Genomic DNA, 27,970 nt, shown 5'->3' with positions numbered 1-27,970 from the left:
TAAGCCAAGCCCAAAGAAACATAGGTCCCATGGTTTCCCTTATTTGCAATATCTAGTATATGTATGAGTCAAGCAGAAAAGGTCAGATAATGTGATGTGAGGAAAATGAACCCTTAGATATGTATTTTAATGTTTTTTTCTTTCATGCATTTGTTTCTAACCCATTTATAAGATTATCTCTTTGTTGCTTTGTATGTCCCTCCCCCACAGTATAACCCCTGTTTCACTATATTTGATGTTGGTATAATTTGTGAGAAGGGGAAAAACAAGTCATAAGGATACAGGTGGACTCGTTGCAACAATGAGAAGTACAAGTTGTCATGTCGAAAACGAACCTTACACCTTTGGTGGTGGGGGGGAAGGATTGGGTAGTGGGACGGGGAGAGGATGGGAAGGGATGGGAAGGGTAAACAAAGGAGGAGGCCGCAATGCTTGATAAGAAATGTACTCATTATCTTGCCCATGTAATTGTAACCCCTCTGTACAGTATGTTCACAATAATAAATAAATAAAAAGATTTTTAAAAATCAATGGCTTTTCTGTTTGCCAATAACAATAAGAGCATGGCTGAAATCAGGAAAGCAACTCCTTTCGTAACAGTGTCACAAAAAAATAAAATACTCAAGAGTTAACTAAAGAAGTGAAAGACCTCTATGATGAAAACTTTAAAAATCTGAAAAAGCAAATTAAAGCAGCTCTAAGGAAGTGGCAAAATCTTCCATGCTTCTGGATTGGGAGGATTAACATTGAGAAAATGGCAAAATTGCCAAAGGCTATCTACAAGTTCAATGCGATACCCATCAATATCCCAACCTCATTCTTCAATGAAATAGAAGCAATCCAAAAATTCATATGGAACAATAAAAGACTCCAAATAGCAAAAACAATCCTTAGAAGAAAGAACAATGCTGGAGGAATATCAATACCAAATTCCAAACTTTACTACAAAGCCATAATCATCAAAACAGCTTGGTACTGGCACAAGAACAGATGTGAGGACCAATGGAATAGAACTGAAAACCCAGAAATGAACCCACAGACCTACAGCCACCTAATCTTTGATAAGGGAGCTAAAACTAAATAGAATGGAAGAAAGACAGCCTCTTCAGTAAATGGTGCTGGCAAAATTGGTTAAACACTTGTAGAAAACCGAAGTTAGATCCGTATATATCACCTTGCACCAGAATCAACTCCAAATGGACCAAAGACCTCGAAATAAAAGCAGACTCCCTGAAAATATTACAGGAAGGAATAGGAGAAATTGTAGGGCTCCTTGGCACAGGCTGAAATTTTCTTAATAGAAACACAACAAATCAAAGAAAGGGCAAATGGGATTGCATGAAACTGCAGAGCTTCTGCAAGGCAAAGGACATAACTAGCAAGATCAATAGAAAGCCCATGGACTGAGAGAAGATCTGCACTAGCCATACAATGGACAAGGGTCTCCTATCTAAAATATACTTAGAACTCAAAAAACTAAATCCCCAACAACAAATCCTCAAAGAAACAACTGCCTGATTAATAAGTGGGCTAAAAACTTAGAGACTTCTCTGAAGAGGAAATAAGAATGGCCAATAGACACATAAAGAAATGCTCAACTTCTTTAGCCATAAAAGAAATACAAATCAAGACAACGTTGAGATTCTACCTTACCCCAGTTAGAATGGCTATAATCAAGAAATCTAACAACACATGCTGGAGGGGATGTGGCCAAAAGGGAACCCTACTGCATTCTTGGTGGGAGTGTAAAACTTGTTCAAACACTCTGGAAAGCAGTATGAAGGTTCCTCAAAAGACTCCACATAGAGCTCCCTTATGACCCAGCAATCCCACTTTGGGGCATTTACCCACACGATCACAAACAAGGTCATACCAAAGCTGCCAGTACAACCATGTTTATTGCAGCATTATTTACCATAGCTAAGATATGGAACCAACCCAGATGCCCCTCAGTAGATGAATGGATCAAAATATATATATATAATGGAATTCTATGCCTCCATCAGAAAGAATGATATCACCCCATTTGTTAGGAAATGGAAAAAGTTGAAATTATATTAAGTGAAGTAAGCCAGGTCCAAAGAAACATAGATCCCATGGTTTTCCTTGTTTGCAATGACTAGTACATGTCTAGGACAAGCAGAGACGGTCAAAGGCTATGTACATATGACCACATGAGACATTGTTAAGCAAAATGTACCCCAAGACAGGAACACAAATGGTTCTTTTCTTTCTTCCTATTGCTTTTAATGCACTTATAATGCACAATGTGATTCTTTTGCTCCTTTTGTATGTTCTTACTCCACGATATAACCCTTGTTTTCACCGTATTTGATTCTGGTGTTCTGCATCTTGTATATACATTTTTGTAATTTGGGGAGGGGAAGGGTTATAACAGAATGCTTAAATGGGGATGCAGGTTGACCCGTCGTGACGATGAGATGTACAGGACACTATACTGAAAATGAACTTTACAATATCAGGGTATGGGGGGTAGGAGGAATTGGGGAGTGCGGAGAGAAATAATGGTAGGTGGAAAACAAAGGAGGTAACAATGCTCGCTAGGAAATGTAGTCATTACCCTACTCATATAACTAACTCCTCTGTACAGTATTTTTACAAAAAAAAAAGAGCCAGAGTTCCAAAATATCTTCAAGGGCATGACCCCAGTGACCTAGCTTCCTAGGTCATGAGGACTCGCCCCGGCAAGGGCGACAATCCACACAGCAGCTGTAAACACTCCACTCTGACCTATCACTGCTCTAGCAAACTCACTCCAGGAATGCTATGGCTCCAAAAGGACCTACTACCACTTTTCACTACCAAGTTATAGGACTTTTGCCTACTAATATGTATGTGTAAAGGCCAAAAGTTCACCCAAGATGATTAAACAAAACTCTAAGCAGCATCAATACAGGACAGAAATCTTATCTCAGAGATCTGGCAATGGCTCTGTTTATGTCAGAAGACCACCCTAAAAATAAAAGAAGATACTGAGCCCTGGGCCACCTCCTCATGATCATGGCTTGCCAACAACCAAAGCTGAGGATATGGAGTGACAGAGAAAGCAGAAAATCAAAGTATACAAAATCTCAATACTCCAGAAGCTTCCACACCAACTAGGACTAACGTCTCCAAAGCATAGGAGCAAGCAAGACAAGCTCTTCCTTAGGTGATGGGTTAAATGATTAATGACGGTCTAATTTCCTCACAGAAGACTTGGTCCAAAGCAATACAACCCAAAGGATGTAGAAGTCAAAACTTCCCACCAAGATGCAGGGAGTGTGATAACCTGAGCCAATTCTACTGTAGGATTGAGGGAGATGGCTGATGATTCCAGTGGTTAAAACGTATTTATTCTAAGTGGGCTAAAAAAAAAATCTCAGGAAGCTCTATATCAAAGAACCCGCCTGTGCTGCTAAACCTTGTAATTCTTCCATCACCAATAAACCCCAGTAACCTTTTATGCTCAAAATGTTCTAGAGTGCAGTGAATTTAAACTCTAAAAAACTTGCCAAGTCTTTTGTTTTATTGCTTTGTTTCTGTGACAATCAGTCTGAGGTCTACACTGGCCTGGACCTCATTAAGTTGCCCAGGCTGCTTAGTATTCAGAATCCTCCTGCTTCAGTCTCCAGAGTGCTGGGATTATAGGCATACACAACCAGATGGACCCTGGTTAAACATTTAATAATGCAAAGGAAATAGAGGCATGGCTGCCTAGCAAGACTCACAACCCAATACTGCTAATGTGTATGTGTGTGTGTATCTAATGAACTTAAACCCAAACATTTACAATTAAGACATCTGATGTACCCTTAAATTTATTAGTATACACTAATAGTACAAGAGGGCATAATTCTATAGATAGGCAGTATATTTTGAATGAGTCCACCCCTTTTTTCCCTTAATAAATTTTTATCAGCCTCTGGAAGAATCTTTTGTCTCTTCACCTCTTGAATCTGGTAGCACAGGTAGCCAAGAAATGAGCTCCTACTACAGAATTAAACAGTACATTCATGAAAGGGGAGGAGGGTGGAATCTTCTCAAAGTACTCTTAGTGTCACAATATAAAGTGTTTCAATAGCTTAAGTCCATCTTGAACAAAATGCAGATAAAGCAAAGCAAATTTGCTATCGGAAAAACAGCACGGACTCACATTTGACCAGGCAAAAAGCTGCCATATTTCTATCTCCTCACTTACAGACCAACTCAAGTGATGAAGCACCAAGCTGAGTAATTACAGTTCTGTTGCCCAAAAGTGCTTTACAGGAAGGCAGAATGAGGACAGGTTTCATAAGAAATAGCTGTGATTCTGTACTTCAAAGAAATTACCCAAAATTCACATGGAAAACCTTCACAAACATCTATGTTATTTGGAGATGAGAGAACAAACCTACAAAACGATAGAAAAGTCAGATTCCTTAGCATGCCCAGCCTCTTCTCTCCACTTCCTCTGCTACCATCCTCAGGCAAGCCATCAGCATCTCTCACTTGGGTTATGCCAAGCATGCACAATTCAACTCACCCAGACTCTGGTCAATCCTCCAGAGGATATAGGGATCCTTTCAAGACAGAAGTCAGGTCTCATCATTCCTTTGCTCACAACTCTCCAAAACAGCCTTACACTAGCTGATTTCATTGCTTGATTCTAATGCTTTAGCACCATTTCTAGAATAATTCCGCCTCAGGGCTTTTCCATGACTGTTCACAGAGCCTGAAATGTTCTTCCTTCTTGACATGCACATAACTCAGCTTTTTATTAGCCTGTTTTTTGAGACAGGGTTTCACTATGTAGTGCAGGCTGGCTTATGTAGTCAAGACCAGACTTGGTTTTGAACTCACAACCCTCCTGCCTCTGTCTCCTGAGTGTGGGATTACAGGCATGTACCATGAAGCCTATCATGACTCAGTTTCTTTATGTGTTTAAATATCATCTCTCAGTATGGCCTTTCTAAGAAATCTACTTTACACTGCAAACTCCTACTTCCCTGAGCATTCTCCCTTCTCAGTGTTACTTTCCTTCCATAGAATTTATTGCCTCCTGATAAAAATTGTTTATCTTCCTATTAAAAGTGAACTATTAAAATAGAGCAATTTTTGTCTGTTTTGTTCACTGATATATCTCCAGCACTTAATATACTCAAATATCTGAGTAATGGATGAACATGACAAATAATTAACTGTGAGAGGTGAACTGAGAAGCCACAGTTCCAAGAATGCTAATGGTGACAAATGCCCACAGATGTGCAAAAACAAAGCTAACTGATTATACCCAGTGATTTGCATCTCAGAAGTGACTTTAGCATGTACAAAGAAAGCAAAATGAATTCTCCACGTTTGTCCAAATTGTTTTTACATTTACATAAAAGTTACAGATGTCCATCATATTTAAATATTTACATGGTTCTAAAAATGTATTTGCAGGAGAAAAATATAAAAGTTAAAATGTAAAAAGTTCTTCATTAATACCATAAATAAATCTTCTGTCATCACCACTCCAGTGACTATTAGAGCTGGACACCTGAATCAGTCTCCACAGACAGTTCATGACAAAAATTTGTTAAAGTGAAGATGCTACCTTCCAGCTTCATGCAGTTCCAAGCTCAGGTAGGAAAGGTAGCTGGTAGAGGATGGAACAGATTGGAGCCCTCATTCTATTTGCCTTTTTTTGTTTTGGATGCCTTTTCTTTTCTTTTTTTCACATGTTTAGGAATCTTGTTTTTTCTTTTCTCTCTCTGGGCTTCCTTGACCATTTTTTTTCTTTCCTGTAAAAAAAAATAAAAAACCAAAATAAATTTCCATGTACTTCATTAAGAGTATTTCTATTATTACATAATTATTACATAAAATTTGTATGCATAATAAATAGCCTAGCAATCAAAAATAATACAACAAGCCACTTATAGTAGGTAGTGAAATTTAGTCTTTGGATTTACTGTCTTTTTCTTTTTTGCAAAGCTAGGGATTGAAACCAAGGCTCCACATATGCTAAGCATTCTCCAGCCATGCCCAAAGTTCAGCATTGAACTTTGAACTCAGGGCCTGGTGCTCGCTAGGCAGGTGTTTTATCACTAAGTTATCTCCGACCTGTTTGTGCCCTGGTTGTTTTTTGAAACAGGGTCTCACTTCCTGCCGAGGTATATATCTTGGGCCTGGGTATACATATTATACTAAGATGAGAGACACACCACTGTGCCCAGCCATCAATTGATAAGGTATCTAATGAACTTTTTGTCTAGCCTGGCTTCAAATAGTGATCCTCCCAAATTGCATAAACCATCAATGCCCAGATTCAAGCTCACATGTACCCCCCCTCTTTCTTTTGTGGTACTGGGGATAGAACCTAGGACTTCACACATGCTCTAGCACACAAGTGCTCTAGCTGTATCCTAGCTTCTTAAGCTTTCATAATAGGAATTTGTTGACAGCCTAACAAAAATGTCCTGTGGATGTTAACACATTTCATATTTTGACAGAAATACAAGTTGGAAAGAAAAATAATGTTTTATTCTACAAGACAAAGTATAGTGTCCTCTTATTACATAATGCCTGAGGAATCCCTAATAACAACTTAGTTTCTATTATTACCTCCAAAAGCAAAGCTCGGCTTATTGAAAATTCTAATTAAAAATCCAATCAATAATGTTTCAGCTAACATCATCTCTCGAGAACCCTTGAGCAAAGAATCAAGAACAGCTGCTACTATTCTGAAGAGGACAATATAAGTTCTTGGCCAACCTTTTTATCAATGTCAGGGTCAGTGGTATGTTTTTTGCAGTGAGTATGGTCCCCCTGCTCTTCAGAGTCTGTGTCAGAGCGCTCAGAGTCTCCAGCATCTTCTGAATCAGAATGAGTCTTTTCCTCAACTTGGCTTTCTAGGAGTGCAGGGACCTTGAAATGATTACATATCCATATTATTTGAAGCAAATTGGCAATCTGTTTATTGTTACTAACATGTTAAAACAAAATGTGTACAAAAATAATATTCTGTACTGAAACATCAAAACTGCCCAAATGAACATGCGAGAGAAAGAAGCCATTCTACTAGGGCTCAAGAGCACAGCCAAGTCAAAGAACCTAGGGCTTCACAGATGACCCAGATCAACAACACAACTGGCCTCAGTCCACAAGTCAGAAAGTTGTGGTGAGATTTGAGAGTATATAAAGTATACATGGAGGCTGAAAATAAGGATGTATTTAGATAATGTCACAGCTGTTTTCCTCTGAACCACAAAACAATAAACTAATCCAATCAGAAGAATGGCAATATTTAACTGAGAGTAATTTTTATTTCTCTTGAAATGTAGCATAGTTACTTTTTGTTTTACTTTACTTTGTGTTTCTGCTGCTACTGGGACTTGAACTCCAGGCATTGAACTTATGGCCAACACTCTACTACTTGAGCCAAATTTCCACTTTTGGCTTTTTGTTAGTTAATTAGAGCTAAGATTATCTTGATTATCTTGTATTGGGGGGGGGGGGGAAGCTTCAAAACCTCTGTCCTCAGATCTCAACCTCCTGAGTAGCTAGGATTCCTAGTAGCTAGATTAACTAGTAGCAGGAACCCTACTGATAAGCTTGCCTCTGTCCTGTTTCTGCACTGGCTTATTTTGGGATACGATGTCACTTTTTGCATAAGCCCACGCCTTGACCACAATCCTATTTTTTGCCCCTGTCATAGCTGGGATGACAGATGGGCACCACCACACTCCTCTATTAGTAGAGAAAGTATCTCCTGAACTTTTAATCAGAGTGGCCTTGAATCTCAACCTCCCAAGTACCTACTAGAATTACAGGTATGCACCATCATGCGTGGCCCCACATTACTTTTTTGTCAGTAGTGGGGCTTGAACTCAGGGCATGGGTGCAGTTCCCAAGCTCTTTTGCTCAAGGCTAGCAATCTACTACTCTACCACAGCGCCACTTTCAGTTTTCTGGTGGTTAACTGGAGATAAGTGTCTCAGGTGAACTTTTCAGCCCAGGCTGGCTTTGATCTGTGATCCTCAGATCTCAGTCTCATGAATAGCTAGTATGTTATAGGCATGCGCAACCAACACCTGGCTCCATTTTAAACTGGCTGCAAAAACTATTAAGAATCACATGTTCACTGTTAATAACTTCAAGTTGAAGACCAGAGTATTAAAAAATGACTTCCTAAGGGATAGTAGAGGAAAAACAGAGGAGGAGGTAACAATGTTCGATAGGAAATGCACTCATTACCTTACTTGTAACTGTAACCCCTCTGAACACTATTTTTACAATAAAAAACATTTAAAAAAATGTCTTCCTTATTTGAACAGAAGAATTCAGGGACAGAATAAAAAATGTCTCCAAATTTAATTCTAATATTTAAACTTTAGAGGAATTTTCACATAAATAGCAACACATAAAGTCATACCTTCTGAACTCCTGACAAATCTTTCTTTAATCCGGTGACAGTCTGGTATAAAATCTTATAACCAAAAGGGGGAAAAAAACCCACAATCAATATAAAAGCAGACAATGATATGTACCACTAAACACTGTAGGCTAAATGGCATTTTCTGTGATTGTAAAATATACTTGAAATATTTCTCATAATAACAGAAAGTATATGGTGTTATTCTCTCCTGGCCAAATCCATCCAGACACCTGGCAGGTTTTCTGACTCAGAACCCCACTAGGTGAAGTATCATCCATTTCTCCCACTTTCTCATTGGTCCCTCTTATTACAAAAAGTTGTGTTCAATTTTCATTAAAGTTTTTTTCATTTAAGAAACTTTGTTTGTTTCTTGTTATATGAAGACTTATATAGATGCCTAAAGTTTGCTTCTTAGCTGGCAAAGACTAAAAAATTTACTAAGTAGTCCTTCAACAGCAAAACAATTTTAAGTATGTACATTAAGGATCTACTTAATGTTAATGGATTCTACTATAAACATTGATAGACTTCTAGATATATCTCTCCTCTTATCTCACTATAGTCTGCTATACTCATTCAAATGTGTCATTCGTTCATAAATCCTGTAACTTCCCTTTACATCCAGTGTGTATAGAGGCATATTCATACAAAGAGAGCCACCTCACTAGCTCAAAGCCAGCATTCAAGATCAGAGGAATTCAAAAGCCATAAACAGGCTTGGGACAATCCCCTTCTCCTATAAACCTGCTTATTATATACAAACCAAGCTACTCACATTGTCTTGTTGGGCATTCATGGCCATGTCCTCTTCTTTCAGTTTCATCATTATGTCCATGTCCCTCTCATAATTTTTTACTTCATTCAAGGTTCTAGGAATATAAGCTCGCTTGAACACCTAACAGAGAGGGGAAAAGTAAAACCCAACTATTATCCTCATACCTTTCACAGCCAAGAAAGAATGGATGTGCACCATCACCTCTAGCCCTGGATCTCAGCCCAGCTACACACACTACCAGGCTGCAACATCTGAGTGGGGTGTTAAAGCAAATGATTAAGACAAAACAAACACTGCATTTTGCATGCTTTATTTTAAAGGGAGGAAAAAAAATACATTAGGAGACTCAAGGTTTCCCTTAGAAAAAAACATTCTTCCTATTCATTTGCATTCCAATAAGCTCTACCTCACAGAAGGGAAGGGGATGTTATTATATTGCTATCCTTCCAAAGGAACACACTTTTTTTTTTTTTTTTTGCCAGTCTTGGGGCTTGAACTCAGGGCCTGGGTTGCTATCCCTGAGCCTCTTTGTGCTTTAGGCTAACTGGCGCTCTACCACTTGAGCCATGGCTCCACTTCCAGCTTTTTCCAACTAGTTTATTGGAGAGTCTCACAGACTTTCCTGCCCAGGATGGCTTGAACTGCAATCCTCAGATCTCAGCCTCCTGAGTAGTCACCAGCGCTCAGCCAGGAACACATTTTTATACAGCAACATAACTTATCCAAGTGTCACAAGGAAAGTCCAGAACTTCCAGAGGGGACCTCATATTCATCCATCATGATGAGTACTGTGAGAATTTAAAAAAACAAAAGAGCTACTATGGAGCCTTTGGGGGGAAAAATGTCCTGATTCCTGAGACTAAAATAATTTCACCTTTTAATTAAAATATCAGTATTGATATTGTTTGAACTCAGGGCCTCTATGCAATTGCTGGGTAAGCACTCTACCACATGAATCACATCCCCAGCCTGACCTTGAACTTTTGATCCAACTGCCTAGCATCTCAACTATTAGTATTACAGGTATGCACCACCACACTTGGCAGCTTTTCTTTCTTAACTCAAATACACTACAGGTTGTTTAAAATTTTTCTATCTAGTAAGTTGGCCAGCTAAATTATACAACTTAGCTCAGTTAAATTATATACCTTGTTTCTATTTAAAATCAAGCTTATACTCCACTAATTAACCACAAAAAGACTGTAACTGGGCATGTTGTTACATGCCTGTAATCTATGCATTCAGGAAACTAAGGCAGGAGGCCCGCCTGGGTGACAAAGAAAGACTGTTTGCAAAGATAAAGTGAAACAATCACTATCACCACAATAAAATCCAAGTGTTTCCAAAGACTAAATTGGTAATAAATCCTACCTCTTCATCCACATGATCCTGGTTAGACCTTTCTTCTTTGGTCCTTTGAGACGCTATTTCCATGGCCTTTAAATGAAAGCAAAAATTACATTTAACCTAGAAGAGACACATCAACTTTCCAATGTTAAAATCAGCTTACTCTAATCTGCACAGGTATCAGTTCTTCACACTTCTAGAGTACTTACTTGAGCTTTAATGGTTTGTTCTCCACTACAGACCTTACTAAGAAGGCTGACACCAGCCCAAAGAAACAGAATAGCCTCTCCAAGCCTCGGGAATTGTGAGCCTCCTTCTTCAAAAGCAATATTGAGGGCATAGCTCAGTGGTCAAGTGCTTAATATGTACATAACCCTGGGTTCCAACCCACTAACCAACCTAGCAACAACAAAAAAAAAGAAAGAAGTAATACAACACCTTTACAAATTTTCAAATGATGACCAAAAAGAAAGAATTGAGACCCAAAGAATGAGGGCATTTCTTCTTAAAAAAAAAAAAAAAATAATAATCAATGAAGGGGGCTGGGAAGGTGGCTCAATGGTAAAGTGCTTGGCTCACATGCATAAGGCCCTGGGTTTGATTCCTCAGAACCACATAAGCAGAAACAGCCGGAAGTGGTGCTGTGGCTCAAGTGGTAGGGAGCTAGCCCTGAGCTGAAGAGCTGAGGGACAGTGCCTAGGCACAGAGTTCACACCCCATGACTGACCAAAACAAACAAACAAAAATCAATGAAGGGCTGGGAAGGTAGCGGCTCAGTGGTAGAGTACTTGCCTTGCATGCATGAGGCCCTGGGTTCAATTCCTCAGCACCACATAAGCAAAAAGAAAAAAAAAAGCCGGAAGTGGCAGTGAGACTCAAGTGGCAGAGGGCTAGCCTTAAGCAGAAGAGCTGAGGGACAGCAACCAGGCCCAGAGTTCAGGCCCCACAATCGGACCCCACCCCCCCCAAAAAATGAAGAGCACTATGAGGTTGAGATATGATCTAATACTGGTTAGTATAAATCATCAGAATTCTTTAACAATGACTGAAACTAAGAAGACAAAGGTATTACATATTTTGGGCTTAAACAACTCAAAGTCTACTCTCTAGTTAAAAAGACATAGACAGAAAAACAGTGGCAGTTAGTGTTCTATTTTAAGTACAGACACAAAAATCTGTTCTTACAGCTCTAGACTAAGAATGATGTGATTCTAAGTTAAATAACATACATGGTTCTCTACTACATGTCAAGTGCTAGCAATACACAAACACAAGTCCTATCCCCTTAAGAGATCATAATCTAACAAAGTGTGTGATCCCAGCATTTGGAGGCTGATAAAGGAAGATCACAAGTTTTAGGCCAGCTTACACAGGTCTCACTCTATCTCAAAACAAAACAAAATTCTTATAGCTATACAACATTGAAAAGTAGGAAAACAATTTCTGCTGAATTTGTCCCCTAAGAAAGATTTCTCAACCAAGACCACCAGGCTGGGCGCTAGTAGCTTATACCTGTAATACTAGGCTTGAGATTAATTGGAAGGACTGTGATATGAGGCCATCACAGGCCTCACTGATTGATATCCCACCTCAGCCAATACCACCTGGGCATAGTAGGACATACCTATCGTCCTTGCTACTGGTAAGGCTAAGATCGAGAGGAATTGCAGTTGTAGGCTAGCCCTGGCAAGAAAGTTGATAAGACTCTATCTCAATCAATAATTGCGTTTGGTAGCACACAGCTATCCAGAGGAGCATGGGTAAAACACAAAACTCCATTGCAAAAATAATTAGATCAAGAAGAGTTTGTGATATAACTCAAGAAGTAAAGTATCTGCCTAGCAAGTAGGAAAGCCTGAATTCAAACTCTGGTACTGTAAAAAATAAAAATAAGAAAACAAAACAAAACAAAGTGCTCACAAGGCAAAGCAAGATGAGAAAAAGGAGAACACAAAGAAAGGGGTGATGAGGAAGTAGGAACACACTTGAAAACCTGTGTAGGGACATACTTGTAGTAACTTCACAATCCTGTGACTAGAAGAAAAGGAAGAACAGATAACTGGACTATATAAAAATTAAAAACTTCTGAACTGGGTGCTAGCATTTATAATCCTAACTACTCAGAAGGCTGAAATCTGAGGATTGTAGTTTGAAGCCAGCCCAGGCAAGAAGGTCTGTGACATTCTCATCTCCATTTAACCACCAAAGGCTGGAAGTTGAACTGTGGCTCAGTTGGCAGAATAAATAGCCTTGATAACAAAAGCTCAGGGCCAGTGCCTAGGTCGAGTTCAAGCCCTAAGACTGAAGGTCCTCCCTACCCCCATCTAAAAACTGGGCACTAAGGTCCAAACAAGAGAGTCAAAGGCAACCTATAGAATGGGAGAAAATACCTGGACATCACGTATTTTATAAAAAGTTCATGTACAGAATATATTACCAATACTACAACTTATCAAAACAAGTGAACAAAGGAGCCAGGATGCAGTAGGGCAGGCCTATAACCCCAGCTATTTAGAAGGCATAGGTAGAAGGATCTGTCAGAGGCAGGCCTGGGCAAAAATATAAGACACTACCCGAAAATTAATGCAAAAAGGGTTGGAGGCATGAATCAAGTAGCAGAGCATCTGTCTAGGCAGCACAATTCAAACTCTAGTAGTACTGCCAAAAAAAAGAAAGAAAGAAAAGAAAAAGAAGGGGCTGGGAAGGTGGCTCAGTGGTAGAGTGCTAGCCTTGAGCTGAAGAGCTGAGGGACAGTGCCCAGGCCCAGAGTTCAGGCCCCTCGACTGGACCCCCACCCACCAAAAAAAAAAGAAAAAGGAGGTTTTTAGGTGGGCAAAATATAAGGGAAAAACCTAAACATGCTCATAACTGCAGTAACTTTAGCCCAATGATGAACTCACTTTCAGTGATCAACCTGCCTTCAGTGATACAAGTTTTAAATCGTATTTTATTGTTTCCTCTTCATCTTTTCTTTCCCCTCCTTCCTTTCCATTCCCCCATGAGTAGGAACTCAAGAATGTCTTTACAGCTCCAGGAAACATTATTTCAGTCCTCTTTCATAGGAGTGAAAGAATGGCCAGGACAGTTTTATCTGGGATCCAACTCCAGAGACAGCACAGTGAGAAATGAGACCCATGGCAACCACCCAGTCCAAAGCCCCACCTGGGCCAGCAGATCTGCAAGCCCAGGTATGCTGGTGGGGTTTCTCTGAAAACCCATCTTCAACCACTGGGAGGAGGGTGGTAGCACAGGGGATAGTAACTCATGCAGTCTCCATTTTGCCTAGCAAAATTAATAACCCTTCACTTCCGTTTCTCCAAAAACTTGCTCTCATTATTTGGGAACTGGCATCAAGTTCACAGGGCTGTATTTCTGGTATCAAAAGGACTGAAGAGCCATTTCTTCAAAGATGTTCATATGGGCAACAAAGTACGGAAAGATGTTCAACATCATTAACATTAGGGAAATGTGAAATAAAACCAAAATTATACCATCTCCCACCCATTTGGAGGGAGAAAATGCCCAAAAGTAAGCACTGGGAAGGATATAGAGAAACTGGAAGACGTGTGTATTTTAGGTAGGACTGTCATTGTAAACGGAGTAATGGTTCCCCCAAAACTTACAATTACCACATGACTAGCTTTGGATAAGTATTGAAAAGAATCAAAAGCAGATTCTAGAAGAGGTATTTATCCACTTATGTTCACAGCAGCATTACTAGCAGTAAGCAAAAGGGAGGCAACCTATATTCCACTGACAGATAAAGACAGGCAAAGCCTTAAAAAGGAGAGAAACCGGGGCTGGGAGGGTAGCTCAATGGTAGAGTGTTTGTCTTGCATGCATGTGGCCCTGGGTTCAATTCCTCAGCACTACATAAGCAGAAAAAGCCAGAAGTGGGACTGATGCTCAAGTGATAGAGTGCTAGCCTTCAGCTAAAGAGCTGAGGGACAGCACCCAGGCCCAAAGTTCAAGCCCCACGACCGCCCCCTCTTCCCCGCCCCCTCCCGCAAAAAAAGAGAAACCTGTCACAAGTTACCTTATGCACTTATGCATGAACCTTGATGGCATTCACCACAAAAAGGCAAACATGCAAGACTATTTAGAAGTGGTACCAAGAGTCAGTTCATAGGCAGAAAGTAGAATAGTGGTTACCAAAAGCAGGGGAGTTGCTGGGATGTTAAAATTCTAAAGATAGTAAATAGTGATGTTTGCACAGTAATATCAACATACTTAATGCAAATGTTTACACACATGCATGTAAAAATGCTGACTTAGGAAGGCCCCACAAACACCAGACAGGAATTAATGACTAAAACCTCAACAGGCTTCTTACAAGACATTCATGAAGGATAACAATCTCAACAATCTTGTCAGAGGACTGCGGTCAGGAATCCTGGCTTTCCTCCTCTCACCTCTCCCTACCCCCAACATTACCTTGGCTAGGTAAGCATCTATGTTCTCAGCTGTAATGGAAGGATCCGTTACAAACTCAAAGAGCTCCCGCATAGTCATGACAGCCACAGCGTGCTTCAGAAAGAAATCTGTCAGAAGGAAAATCATCAACCATACTTTGTAAGATAAAAAGAGAACAAAGTAACTGAAATACATAGCACTTCCAGACAATTGTTTTTAGTTTTTGGTGCTAGGGAACCAGGGTCTTATACATGGTAGGCCATTGCTTTACCACCAAGCTATATCCCAGCCTCAGAAAATGAGCTAAGTGTTATCACACTGGACAATGCAGTGAGAGATTTTTGTTTTGTTTTTCTGCATTGGTATCAAATCCATATCTCATACTTGCACTCTCCCAATCTATATTCCAGTTCCTAGTGGTAAGGTTTTACATCCACAGTTTAAGCAAGTATAGAACTAATGGACACCAACAGGCTATTCAAAATTCCACTTTCTACTCACCGTTGACATTGGCACAGTCTTTTCTTAGAAACTCTAAGGCATGCGGGTGGTCATGTTCCACAGACTGAGAAACATCAATGATATACACATCTCCGCCATGATACCTTGGTGGGTCAGAAATACCAAAGCTGTAATGCACTACTATTTGGGGTGGGGGAAGAGGATTGCTGAGATTGAAGGAGTGCAAAACTCTACCTGGCTAAAAGCATTTTGTTCTTGTGCTTTTGTTTTTGGTGGGTTTTTTTTTTTTTGGGGGGGGGGGTAGGGCTGGCTCTAGGTCATCAACTCAAGGCCTAGATGCTATCTAAGACCTTTTATTTACTCAAGGCTAGCCATCTAACAACTTCAACCCACAGCTCCACTTCTCTGGCTTTTTGGTGGTTAACTGGAGATCAGTCTCATGGACTTTCCTGTACAGGCTGATCTCAAATCTTGATCCTCAGATCTCAGCTTGAGTAGTTAGGATTATAGACGTGAACAAACCGTGTCTGGCCAAAACATTTTATTCCCAGGTCGGGCACAGTGGTTCAAATCTGTAATCCCAAGAAGTAGAGAATGGGAGGATCATGGTTTGAAGCTAGCCTGGGGCAAAAAGTTAGTGAGGACTTTCACACACACCCACACCATTTCAACAAAAAGGCATAGTGGCACACACTTAAAATCCCAGCTACATGAGAAACATGAATAGGAAGAATGTGGTCTAGGCCAGTTTGGGAAAAAATATAAAACCTTATTTCAAATTAACCAATGCAAAAAGGAATAGAAATAAGTCTCAAATGGCAAGAGTACCAGCCTAGCAAGAATGAAGCCCAAGTAACTACCAAGAGGTGAGTTCTTTCTGACTCTTAAGAGGAAGGGAAATAATTCATAAAAGGATAAATAAGAAAGGACCAATGTGACTAATGAGAAGCTGAGAACATTTCCAAATATCACTAACTATTAGTGATTAAAGTGGTTTCTTCCTTGTCTCTGCAGTGCTGGGGACTGAACCTGGGGCCTCATGCATACCAAGCAATCCTTTCAAAATGGTCACTTCTAAACTTAAAGAAATGAGAAAGACACCTTTGCAACAGAAAATAGTATGATTTTGAGAACTAGGATATTGTTCAAAAAGGCATGAAATGACTAATGTCTAAGAGACAGACACTTACAGCATGTTAAATTCGCTGAGGTCTGCGTGGACAAGCCTGGCGTCCTGATACATTTTTCTCATGTACTGAATGACTTGCAGATACAACTCTCGGGCCTTGGATTCAGATAACTGGGTGTTTTTTAATAGTGGTGCAGGCCTTGAAGAGAAACAAAATGAACAAAGATAAAATGACCAGGAACAGGTTTTCTTGCTTTATACACTACACCGTTACATTCTCTTCTTCATGTGAATTGTATATGAATCACTCTATATATGACACTCCAAGCAGCTGCCAATAAACAACTAGACAAAACACTGAATAAAATATCTCAAAAAACACCAGGGATAACAATTATTCTGAGGCATTTTGATACTTTAAAAGTAACTTACTTTATAAATAAGTTGCAATAAAAAGTAGGAAAGAGGGGCTGGGAAGGTGGCTCAGTGGTTAAAGCGCTTGCCTTGCATGCCTGAGGCCCTGGCTTCGATTCTTCAGCACCACATAAGCAAAAATAAAAAAGCCAGAAGTGGCGCTGTGGCTCAAGTGGTAGAGCGCTAGCCTTCAGCTGAAGAGCTGAGGGACAGTGCCCAGGCCCAGAGTTCAGGCCCCATGACCGGACCCAAAAAAAAAAAAAAAATAGGAAAGATTGAGGAAAAGAACTACTCAAATAATATTGGATAAGCACAAAATACAGTTCTGAGCATACAATTCTTAGGCTTGCCATGTACTCACATGTCACCTTTACCAATGAACCCCATGACAAGAACATGACTTCTTAGCATTATTGGCTTTGGACATGGTATCTCTGCTGTGTTCAGCCTGTGGTAAGGACAAGTGAAAGTCAAAAAGGATACTGCTGCTGGGAAACAGGACATTGAGTCCTCTCAATTACATTTTATTTCATAAATTAAGGTACCAAGGATTTTAAGTGATAGCACAAAGAATAAAGCAGCTGAGTATGTTGACACATGCCTATAATCCTTGCATTTGAAGTAGAAGGATAATGAGTTTGAAGCTGGTTTGGACTAAATAGTGAGACCTTGTCTCAAAAACAAAAATGACAGGACTAGGAAATTGGCTCAGTGTTAGAGTGCTTGCCTTGAATGAATGAGGCCCTGGGTTCGATTCCTCAGACCACATAAGCAGAAAAAAGCCCGAAGTGGCACTGTTGCTCAAGTGGTAGGGGGCTAGCCTTGAGCTGAAGAGCTGAAGGACAGTGACCAGGACCAGAGTTTAGGCCCCACGACCAAAAAAAAAAAAAAAGACAAAAAGACAAAGACAAAACACTAACAATTAAACCATTAGATCCCATAATCTGTAACTTGTAACACTAAATTCAATTCTTGCACTGTAAATTGAAAAAGGGTACAATTTAGATGGAATACAGAAGGTAACTGTACAATGTTCTTGAACACCAGCCTGAAGCATGCTTAATAAAACTGGTTGGCACTTTGGAAAGCAGTCTGGAGGGTCCTTAGAAAACTAAAGATTATCCTCCCTTACAACCTAGTCATACCACTTCTAGGCATCTAGCCTGAACAACAGGAACCAATATACAAGGACACATGCACCTCCATGTTTATTGCAGCACTGTTCACAATAGCTAGGATATGGAAACAACCCAGATGCCCCACAACAGATGAATGGATCCAAAAATTGTGGTATCTATACACAATGGAATATTATGCAAATGACAAAATAATGGCATTTGCAGGGAAATGGATGGAGCTAGAAGGAATCATGTTGAGCGAGGTAAGCCAAGAGCGAAGAGACAAATGGTACATGGTCTCCCTGATAAGTGGATGCTAAATCCAAAATGTTAGGTGATATGACAAAATTAACAGGACTTAAGAAACAAAGAACTCCTACTCATCTGGTTGAATCACTACTAAATATCCCCATGCTGCTGATCACATGTATGGTGTATAGTGTACACCATTATATGTTATAGACTGTGTAATCACTTAACCACAATTAAAAAAAAAGAAGAACCTTGGGGAAGGTAGGGAGAAAAGGGATGGTAGGGGGAAAACAATGGAGGGGGTAACAATGCTCAATAGGAAGTGTACTCATTACCTTGCTCATGTAACTGTAACCCTCTGTATAGTATCGTTACAATAAAAAGTTAATAAAAAAATTAAATAAAACTGGTTGGACTCATACCTAATAGCTAATTGGGCACAAGATTTCAGAAGGACTTTCAAAACCAAAAGTATTTACTGAAGCATAAACAAACTAATGTATAACATGTATATGTAACAACAAAAAAAAAGACATAGTAAGAGGAAATAGTTGACCTCAACTAAATAAGCAAGTTTTTGTTTTTTTTTAACTCTGTTAGTGCAAATCTGTAATATGTGTGTTTGGAAGAAATACATAAATACATTCAAAACTGGACTAAGAAAATAAAATTGACACAGTATCTAAAATTCTAATAACTAATTGTGATACATCTTTCACACTTGAATGTGTCATCTGTCTTGTTTAAAACCTGCAGCTGCCCAGTACAAGTTCTATGTATTTGCAAACAGTTCCTCCACGATTTGTTTTAAGTAAATATGAGTTGCAGTCAAGTTTTCTGCTTATAACTGAGAACAGATAGCTACTATGTCTAGTAATGTTTCCTGTGCTTGTCTCAGCAGGTAAGAGAGCTAAGTGGCATAAGGAGCCCGTTTACTTGGGCAGAAACAGCAGGACCTGTGGGCAGGAAGGGCTGGAGCAGGTGTACAGCCCAGACACATATATCCCAGATAGTCACCTGATTAAGTTCCTCATTTCCTTTTCGGCCCAAGTTTTCACCATTTTTCGAGGATTTCCTTTACAATAGCCATGACGAAATCTTGAATTTAAAAAAAAATTGGTTATTTTAACCACTTATTATTTTAACATTTTATTAAATAGAAATTAAATAGGAAAGGGGCATCTGGGCTTACCTGAATTCCCCACTAACGTACTTATCCCGATCTTTAAACACCAGAATTGAAGTTTTATAAATTTTGATTGCTCTGCTCTCTCCATCTGCTGTGCTAGCATGGTATACATTAGCCTATTTTAAGCCAAAAACAATGAAACAAAGTTTATGTTAAATAACTACAGTTTTACTTTTCCAATCAATATAGTTCTCTTAAGAGAAATGAAACAACATGTATAAGCAACATATTTGGAAGATGTGAATTAGGCATGAATATCAAAAGGCACAGTAACTATGCCTCTCATATAGTATTGTACCCCACGATATTCTAATCATAATGGCCGTGTATACCCCAGATGTCCTATAGCTGCATCGCAGCCAAACTAGTTTTTCTAGGTTTACTGTTTGCACACAAAATGGTTTAATGATCTAATGCTCTGAAATGTATCCTATTGTTAAACAATGTGACAGTACAAACCGTGCAAAATCCAATTTAAGATACATGAGGATTGGTTTCAAACTAGTATATGGAAAATATTTAAAGATAATCTAACATCTAGTTATCCCCACAGAATGAGTTGTTAATTTAAAAATGATCCTGTTTGTCTTTTTCTACATCTACATATTTAAACAAATAAGACTTACTTAGAAGCGAGTCCCTAACCAATTAGTACTTTTTTGTCAGTCATGGGGCTTGAATTCAGGGCCCAGGCACTGTCCCTGAGTCTTGTGCTTAATGTTAGTGCTATACCACTTTGAGCCACAGCACCACTCCCAGTTTTTGAATGATTCATTGGAGATGAGTCTCACAGGGACTTTTCTGCCTGGGTTGGCTTCAAACTGCAATCCTCAGATCTCAGCCTCCTGAGTAGCTAGGATTACAGGCATGAGCCACTGGCACCCAGCTCCAAATGGTACTTTTTAAACTAGGCCCAAAATGATCTAAGCACCTAAGCTTGCAGTTGGGCACAACCAGTAACACTCAATATAATGTAGTAATTGTAGGGAAAAGGCATGGCACTCTACAACTTCCCATCTAGCTATTAACTCAAAAACTATTAACCAAGATCTATCCTGACATATGTATAGCTTTTTCTTTTAAATTGGTAGTAGGGGGGTTTAAATTAAGTGCCTGCCAGAGAGATACTCTATCAGTTAAGCTATGTTTCCAGCCACTTTTGCTCTAGCATGTTTTTTGTTGTTGGGGTGGTGGTCATGGGTGCTAGTTCCTGAGTTTTTGCACTCAAGACTAACACTTTACCACTTTGAGCCACAGCACCACTTTGTTTTCTGGTCCTACCCAGGTAGGCTTGAAACCATGATCCTTAGATCACAGCCTCCTGAGTAGCAAGGTTTATAGGCATGAGCCACAGGCACCCAGCTATGCTCTGGCATTTTGAAATAGGGTCTCCTTCCCTGCTCAAGTCAGCATATACTTCTAGTTATGGTTCCTACAGGTTTGAGCCACCAAAACCAGCTTTCTCTGTTAAGATGGGGATCTTCTGAATAAATGCCTTGGCTGGCCTCAAACTGTGACCCTCTGGACCTCAAGCAACTAGGATTATAAGCATATGCCACCACATCCAGACCAGTCTGCTTCTTCCTTTTTTTTTTTTTAAAGGCACAATTTATTTAGTAAGTGCCTAAGTTCCCTTTGGTATTTGAAATAAAGAAACTAACATGAAAACATTCAGTGATCCAAAGAAAAGCTCACTTCTTTTCCTGTGCTAATACATCCATTTATCTCTGTTATGATTCCTCGGGTCAACATCTTAAATAAAATCATTCTTGTTCTGGGGTCCAAAACCTACAAAAAAATGAAAAATAATAAGTTTCTAAGTCTTGTCATTAAAACACATCCTAATTACTAAACAGAAGCACAAATCTATAGTCTGTTAAATGAGAGTTACTACTTTTATTCTTTTTTTTTTTCCATTCTCAATTTTAGTAAATGAAAAACCCATGTGAAGACCAAAGGAACCAGAAACAACAAATCATGACATTCATCCAGCCAAGGAAATCAAAGTCTACCAAGTCTGATGAAAGCAGAAATGGATTCTAGACCAACACTGGTTAAAGAAATATAGAACAAGCCATATAAAATAATTTTACAGAAAGTAAAACATAATAGGTGACATTGTTTTAAAATATTTCATTTAAGCTACTATGTCAGCATCAAAAATCTATTCAATTTAAAAATTATTAGAGACTTGTATGTATGACTCAGCAATATAGCAACTGCCTAGCAAACTTCAGGCCGAGTTCAAACCTGAGTACTGCCCCCACCATAAGGACAAATTAATGATATTTAGCATTCTATCTCTTTTTTTGGGGGGGGGTTAATCGTGGGGCTTGAACTCTGAGTCTGGGCATTGTCCCTCAGCTCTTCAGCGCAAGGCTAGTGCTCTACCACTTGAGCCACAGTGCCCCTTTGGTTTTCTGGTGGTGGTGATAAGAATCTCATGGACTTTCCTGCCTGGGCTATCTTTGAACGGAGATCCTCAGACCTCAGCCTCCTCAGTAGCTAGGATTAGAGGAGTGATCCACTGGCACTCAGCTTAGCATTCTCTTTTTTACACTATCTACACAAGATCTAGCCTTTACTTTTATATTTATAACATAACTCAGGCAAAGCAAACTGCAAGGCCTCATGCTACTGTTATAAACAGGCAGTTTTAACAGGTCAGTACCCAATGGCCATGTTTACACAAATCCTAGCCATAGCCAATAAGCTAAATATGGCTTCTACATTTTAATAACTATTGCCAAAAAAAATTATTATTCAACAGAAATCACAAATCCTGCCCTACAATGCCTAGAGTACTTGTTAGTCAGCTCTTTAAATAAAGCCTGATTGGGCTGGGAAGGTGGCTCAGTGGTAGAGCGCTTGCCTTGCATGCCTGAGGCCCTGGGTTCAATTCTTCAGCACCACATAAGCAAAAAGAAAAAAGCCGGAAGTGGTGCTGTGGCTCAAGTGGTAGAGCGCTAGCCTTGAGCTGAAGAGCTAAGGGACAGCACCCAGGCCAAGTTCAGGCCCCATGACTGGACCCCCCTTCCTCCCCCCCCAAAAAAAAGAAAGCCTGATCATCTCCAGTATCCTAGATGAGTAAATCATGTGAGTCTCCTTCAAAGACACAGGCTTTTCGTTTAATTGGGGCAAGGAACTTAAAGCCTGTTCTTGTTCTTCTGACACTGAAGCAGCCCGACATTTGTACCTCTGTGGCTCAAGTATATCTTCTAGTTCCTGATGTGAGCTGGAAGTATACATTAACCAAACCTAGTTATATTTTAGGGACTATATACTTAGGTCATGTTACAAAGCTACAGTTGATATAAACAAAAACAAGCTTAAAAGACAGTAGGACCAAATAGATGCTAGAAAAGAAAGGGAACTGAGTGAAGAGGCACTAATTTCCACCACTCTCTTGACAGCTAGGTAAAGGGGGAAGTAACCTGGCTAAATGTAGGAATCTACATTTGAGACTATGTGTTGAGACTATGCGTCTGCAAAATTGGGAATTAGAGAAGAGGAAAAGAGGAAAGAGCCACACACCAAACGGATTAAGAACATGGCAAAAAAAAATGAATTGCAGTGGTTCAGGTCTGCATTCTCAGTACTTAGGAATCTGAGGCAGGAGGATCACAAGTTCTAGGCTAGCCTGGGCTACCTAGTGAGCCCTTGTCTCAAAAAAAAAAAAAAAAGGTCAAATACATAGCCTAATACTGTAAGTATACACACCAACATTAAAAGAAAAAAAAGATTTCCTAAGCTATTTTGAGTTCTTGAAAAATAGAGTTGCTTCATTTCTCTAAGCCAAAGCATACTGCTTTCAATCACAAAAACCAAATTAGACAACATAAATGATAGAACATGGACCCTGCTCCTGCTTACTAACGATGTCATTCTTCAATTGCATAAATAGTTCTAGATCACCAGTTAGCTTCTACTCCCTTGGGGGCTAAAGTACATAAAGAAAGTGTGCTTAGGCATTAATGCAAGAAGCTTATAGGTGAAGAGGGTATTACACAAAATGGGTTTGAACAAGTGTGCATGAGTGGTGAAGAGTATAGCAAGCAACAGTGATGTTCTGACCCTTTTTATCCTTTCTTCACACCAAAAGTCTGGGCCAAAGCCATAACACTCATGGGCATCTACCCAGAATATCAAAAGCCAGGATACCATAAACACACTTGCATATCCATGTTCATTGCTGCACTATCCACAACAGCCAAGCTATGGAAACAGCCCAGAAGCCCTGTAATAGATGAGTGGATTAAAAAAATTTTACATAGCCATTAGAAAGTGTAATATTATGTCATTTGCAGGGAAATAGATAGCTAGAACAAGCCATGTTAAGTAAGGTAAGTCAAGCTCAGAGACAGTGCATGTTTTCTCTCATATCCAAAAGCCAGAATTAAAATATACTGGGACATGATAAACTATACAGGACTCTAGGCATTCAGACACAGTGAAGGAGGATATTCTTAGGGAAGGAGCACAAATGCATAATTCCTATGTGCCTCTGATCATATAAAATAATATTTATTGAAATGAACTTCAGGAAATGGAAAAGAGGTATTTTTTGTTATTTTCTTTTCTTTTGGTCTTATGATCATTTAGCTGTCTTTGAGAGGATAAGGACAGGCATAGGAATGGAGGGAAAGGTACTCACTAAACACTATTTTGAAAATGAACTATACAATTTGTAGTTGGGGATGGGAGGGGAAAAAATGGGAAAGAGCAAGGGAAGGGGTAAGTGATATTGTCCAAAAAGAAAGGTACTAATTACCTAACTTATGTAACTAACCTCTCTGTATATCACTTTTATAATAATAATTTTAAAAAAAGAAGAAAAGAAAAATCTAGGCTACTGCCAACATCTAATCACATCCTTCTATATAGGGGAAATTTAGTCCTCCCCTCCCCTTTTTTTTTGATCAGTCATGCGGCTTTAACTCTGGACCTGGGCACTGTCCCTCAGCTCTTCATCTCAAAGCTAGAGTTCTACCATTTGAGCCACAGTGGCACTTCCGGTTTTCTGGTGGTTTATTGGAGGTAAGTGTCTCACTGACTTTCCTGCCTGAGCTGGCTTTGAACTGCGATCCTCAGATCTCAGCCTCCTGAGTAGCTAGGGTTATAGGCGTGAGCCACCAGCACCCCACTAGTCCCCTTCTTGAACAGAAACATACAATTTCTAAACAAAGAAAGGCATTTCCAATTCAAAATTTCAAGCTATTTCCTCTCCCTCACCCATAACCATACCCCTGCTTAATGGCAGATAATCAACCTATTTTCCATCAAAGCTAACAAAATCTGGGAAAAGATTCTGGGTCTGATGATCTCTGCTCACCCCTCACCCTATGGAGGAAAGCACTGCATTGTGGTTGTCACTGTGTTATGGAAGGACCACTAACTCTCTTATGAAAACAAGGTTTCTAGACTGTAAACAAAAGGAGTATTTTATATAGAACAATTGTAGGTAACACCACCACTTAAGAAGGATAAAAGCACATCACAATTCAAAGAAAAGAGAATGCTAATTCAAAATAAGAATTACAACACTTAAATGGTACCTGCTCTACAGTTGCTCGATCAGCTTTATCCTTAATGCGGTACCTGGACAAAAAAAAAGTGAAGATAATATCTTAAAATTCAGTGAGAAGCCAAACTAAAGCTAAATGTATATCACTTTACAAAAATTCCTAAGTAGTTGTTTCATAGCAAAGTTCATGATTTAATTGTAAATTTTTGACCTAGTGAAACTTCTTTCATTTTTCCTGAACATAAAATTCAATACTCTCAAGTAAAAGATACGTGTATACACCACATACACAGAAAAAAAAGTCTCTCCATATTCTAGAACTATGTAAAAGAGCAGCTGGGAACTGGAAGTGTGGCTCAAGTGGTAAAGGAGCAGCTATGAGCAGAAAAAAATCAGAAACAGCTCAAAGCTCAGAGGTCAAGTCCTACATGTAAACACATAAACACACCACTACCACCCTCCCATCCCCCATCACCAGCAGCAACAACTGGGTTAAAGTAACAAAGAAAACACCAACCCTGAACTTTTCAATGATCCTATTAATTTAATGATCCTAGAAGTTTTTTTTTTTTTTTTTTTGTCGGTTGTGGGGCTTGAACTCTGGGCTTGGATACTGTCCCTGCACTCTTCAGCTCAAGGCGAGTGCTCTACAGCTTGAGCCACAGCGCCACTTCCGGTCTTCTAGTGGTTTTTATTGGAATAAGAGTCTCACGGACTTTCCTGCCCAGGCTGGCTTTGAACTGTGATCCTCAGATCTCAGCCTCCTGAGTAGCTAGGATCACAGGCGTGAGCCACTGGCACCCGGCCTAGCAGTTTTTTTGTATATATTTTTATTGTAAAAATACTGCACAGAGGGATTACAGTTTCATGAGTAAAGTAATGAGTACATTTCCTATTAAGCATTGTTCCTCCCTTTGTTTTTCCCCTATTATCCTTCCCTCCCCACCTCCACAACTTCTCCCTCCCCACCCCCTGAAGTTGTAAAGTATCTTGTACATCTCCTAGTTACAATGGGTCATCCAGTAATCTTATTTCAGCATTGTTATTTCCCTTTTCATCCCCAAATTAGAAAAATGTATATATAAGATTCAGGGTACTGGAATCAAATACAATCAAAACAGGGGTTATACTTTGGGGGAAGAACAACAAAGGAAACAAAAAAATCACATGGTACATTATAAGTACATTAAAAACAACAGCAAGAAAGATAAAACCACTTGTGTCTATCTTAAGGTTCATTTTGCTTGGCATCATTTTATATAGTCATATGTACATAGCTTTTGAGCTTTTCTGCTTATCCTAGACATATACTCGTTAATGCAAATAAGGGAAAACATGAAACATATGTTTCTTTGGGCCTGGCTCACTTCATTTAATTTTTTTTCAAGTCTTTCCATTTCCTAACAAATGGGGCAGTGTCATTCTTTCTGATGGAGGCATCTTAACATTTTTTTATATCATTTTCTCTGTAGTGATATTCTAGGAACACTTATGATTTCAAGACAGTCTTCAAATGTAGGCTCACACACTAGTTCAGTTCACACACTAGTGATTCAATCTAGCACACTAAATTAATGCAGATTTAAAGATAGTCAGAAATGTTAGTAGATCTAAAAAGGCTACTACCTCTTGGATATAGAAATTAACCATGGAAAACTGGTTATAAATTTAAATTCTATGCTGGGTGCTGGTGGCTAACGCCTACAATCCTAGCTACTCAGGAGGCTGAGATCTGAGGATCTCGGTTCAAAGCCAGCCCAGGAGACTCTTATCTCTAATAAACCACCAGAAAACGAGAAGTGGTGCTGTGGCTCAAGTGATAGAGCACTAGCCTTGACATGAAGAGCTGAGGGACAGTGCCCAGGCTCAGAGATCAAGACCCACAACTGACAAAAAAAAAAAATTTAAATTCCAAGCCTGATTTGATTGCTCTTATCTACAATCCCTGCTACTTAGGAGGAAATCAGAGGATCTCAGTCTGAACTAATACCTTATCTGAAAAATTTCCTAAAACAAAAAAGGCTGAGGATATGGCTTAAGTAGTTGAGCACTTGCCTAAAAATCTCAGGGCCCTGAGTTCAAACTCCAGTATCATCAGTAAGTTGTAACATTGCTAGTTGTATTATACTGTTATTTTCTATGATATCTTGGTAATATTAAGAGTTACTTCTGAGAAGAAAAGCATACATGGAAATAGTACTCAGTTACATTACTATTTAGCTTTCAGTCTTCCTTGAATTTTAAAAAATAGTTCTGGAAGAGCAATTCTTAATAAAAGCTAAAAAGGGAGAAGTTTTATATATTTAACCTAAACAAACACTGTTCCTGTAATAAAAGCACACTAGTGAATTTCACACAAGATCATGGTTTTATCATGTTTCTTAAGAATTCCTATTAATATTTTTAACTTATAAGAGGTATAAAACACCCTCACTTAAGCTTTAAAAATGATTATCCTTTGTAAAACAATTGTTACTCGTCAGAAACAAGTCCCTACTACACATGTTTATAATTAAAATAGTACTTACATATCTGCTTCTTTTTGTCTAGATTTTTCCGTGACTTTATTTATGACAGAATCAGTAACATTTAGCTTATCTAAAAATATAAAAGCCCACAATATAAACAATATGTAAGATAAGACGATATTAAGTTTCTTTGAATTTATCGTAATTACAATACATTAGTTATGAAAAAATTAATGTTTTTAATGTTAACTATTAAGTTGTGTTCCCTTCATAACAAGTATTACTTTCGTTTCAAATCTATAGAAATCTAGGCCAGGCACCAGTGGCTCACGGCTGTAATCCTAGCTACTCAGGAGGCTGAGATTTGAGGATCACGGTTGAAAGCCAGCCTGAGCAGGAACGTTCATGAGACTCTTATCTCCAATAAACCACTAAAAAACTAGAAGTGGCAATGTAGCTCAAGCCTTGAGCTGAAGAG

The 27,970-nt window shown here is 39.2% G+C and overlaps 1 protein-coding gene across 2 annotated transcripts in view; it reads right to left on the bottom strand.

The window, feature by feature from the left end:
• Positions 1–3,554: 3,554 nt before the first annotated feature.
• Positions 3,555–27,970, bottom strand: part of Riok1 (RIO kinase 1) — a 33,081-nt gene continuing 8,665 nt past the window's right edge. Inside the window, exons 4-17 of one of the 2 annotated variants that reach the window (XM_013016716.1) lie at positions 27,553–27,622; positions 25,056–25,098; positions 21,196–21,288; positions 19,504–19,616; positions 19,329–19,409; positions 17,303–17,389; positions 16,589–16,726; positions 15,438–15,541; positions 14,958–15,064; positions 10,548–10,613; positions 9,177–9,296; positions 8,399–8,452; positions 6,739–6,891; positions 3,556–5,765 (exon numbers count right to left, since the gene is read on the bottom strand). In XM_013016716.1, coding sequence (XP_012872170.1) covers positions 5,655–5,765; positions 6,739–6,891; positions 8,399–8,452; positions 9,177–9,296; positions 10,548–10,613; positions 14,958–15,064; positions 15,438–15,541; positions 16,589–16,726; positions 17,303–17,389; positions 19,329–19,409; positions 19,504–19,616; positions 21,196–21,288; positions 25,056–25,098; positions 27,553–27,622 — 1,340 coding nt within the window. In that variant the 3' untranslated portion in view covers positions 3,556–5,654. Of the gene's footprint in view, positions 5,766–6,738; positions 6,892–8,398; positions 8,453–9,176; positions 9,297–10,547; positions 10,614–14,957; positions 15,065–15,437; positions 15,542–16,588; positions 16,727–17,302; positions 17,390–19,328; positions 19,410–19,503; positions 19,617–21,161; positions 21,171–21,195; positions 21,289–25,055; positions 25,099–27,552; positions 27,623–27,970 lie in introns of those variants that run through there. The other variant, XM_013016717.1, reaches the window with a different exon arrangement.

This window comes from Dipodomys ordii, unplaced genomic scaffold (assembly GCF_000151885.1).
Source record: "Dipodomys ordii isolate 6190 unplaced genomic scaffold, Dord_2.0 Scaffold32, whole genome shotgun sequence".
NCBI classification, from domain to species: Eukaryota; Metazoa; Chordata; class Mammalia; order Rodentia; family Heteromyidae; genus Dipodomys; species Dipodomys ordii.
Note: the sequence above shows the minus strand (reverse complement) of the source record. Positions and strands in the feature narration are given on the sequence as shown.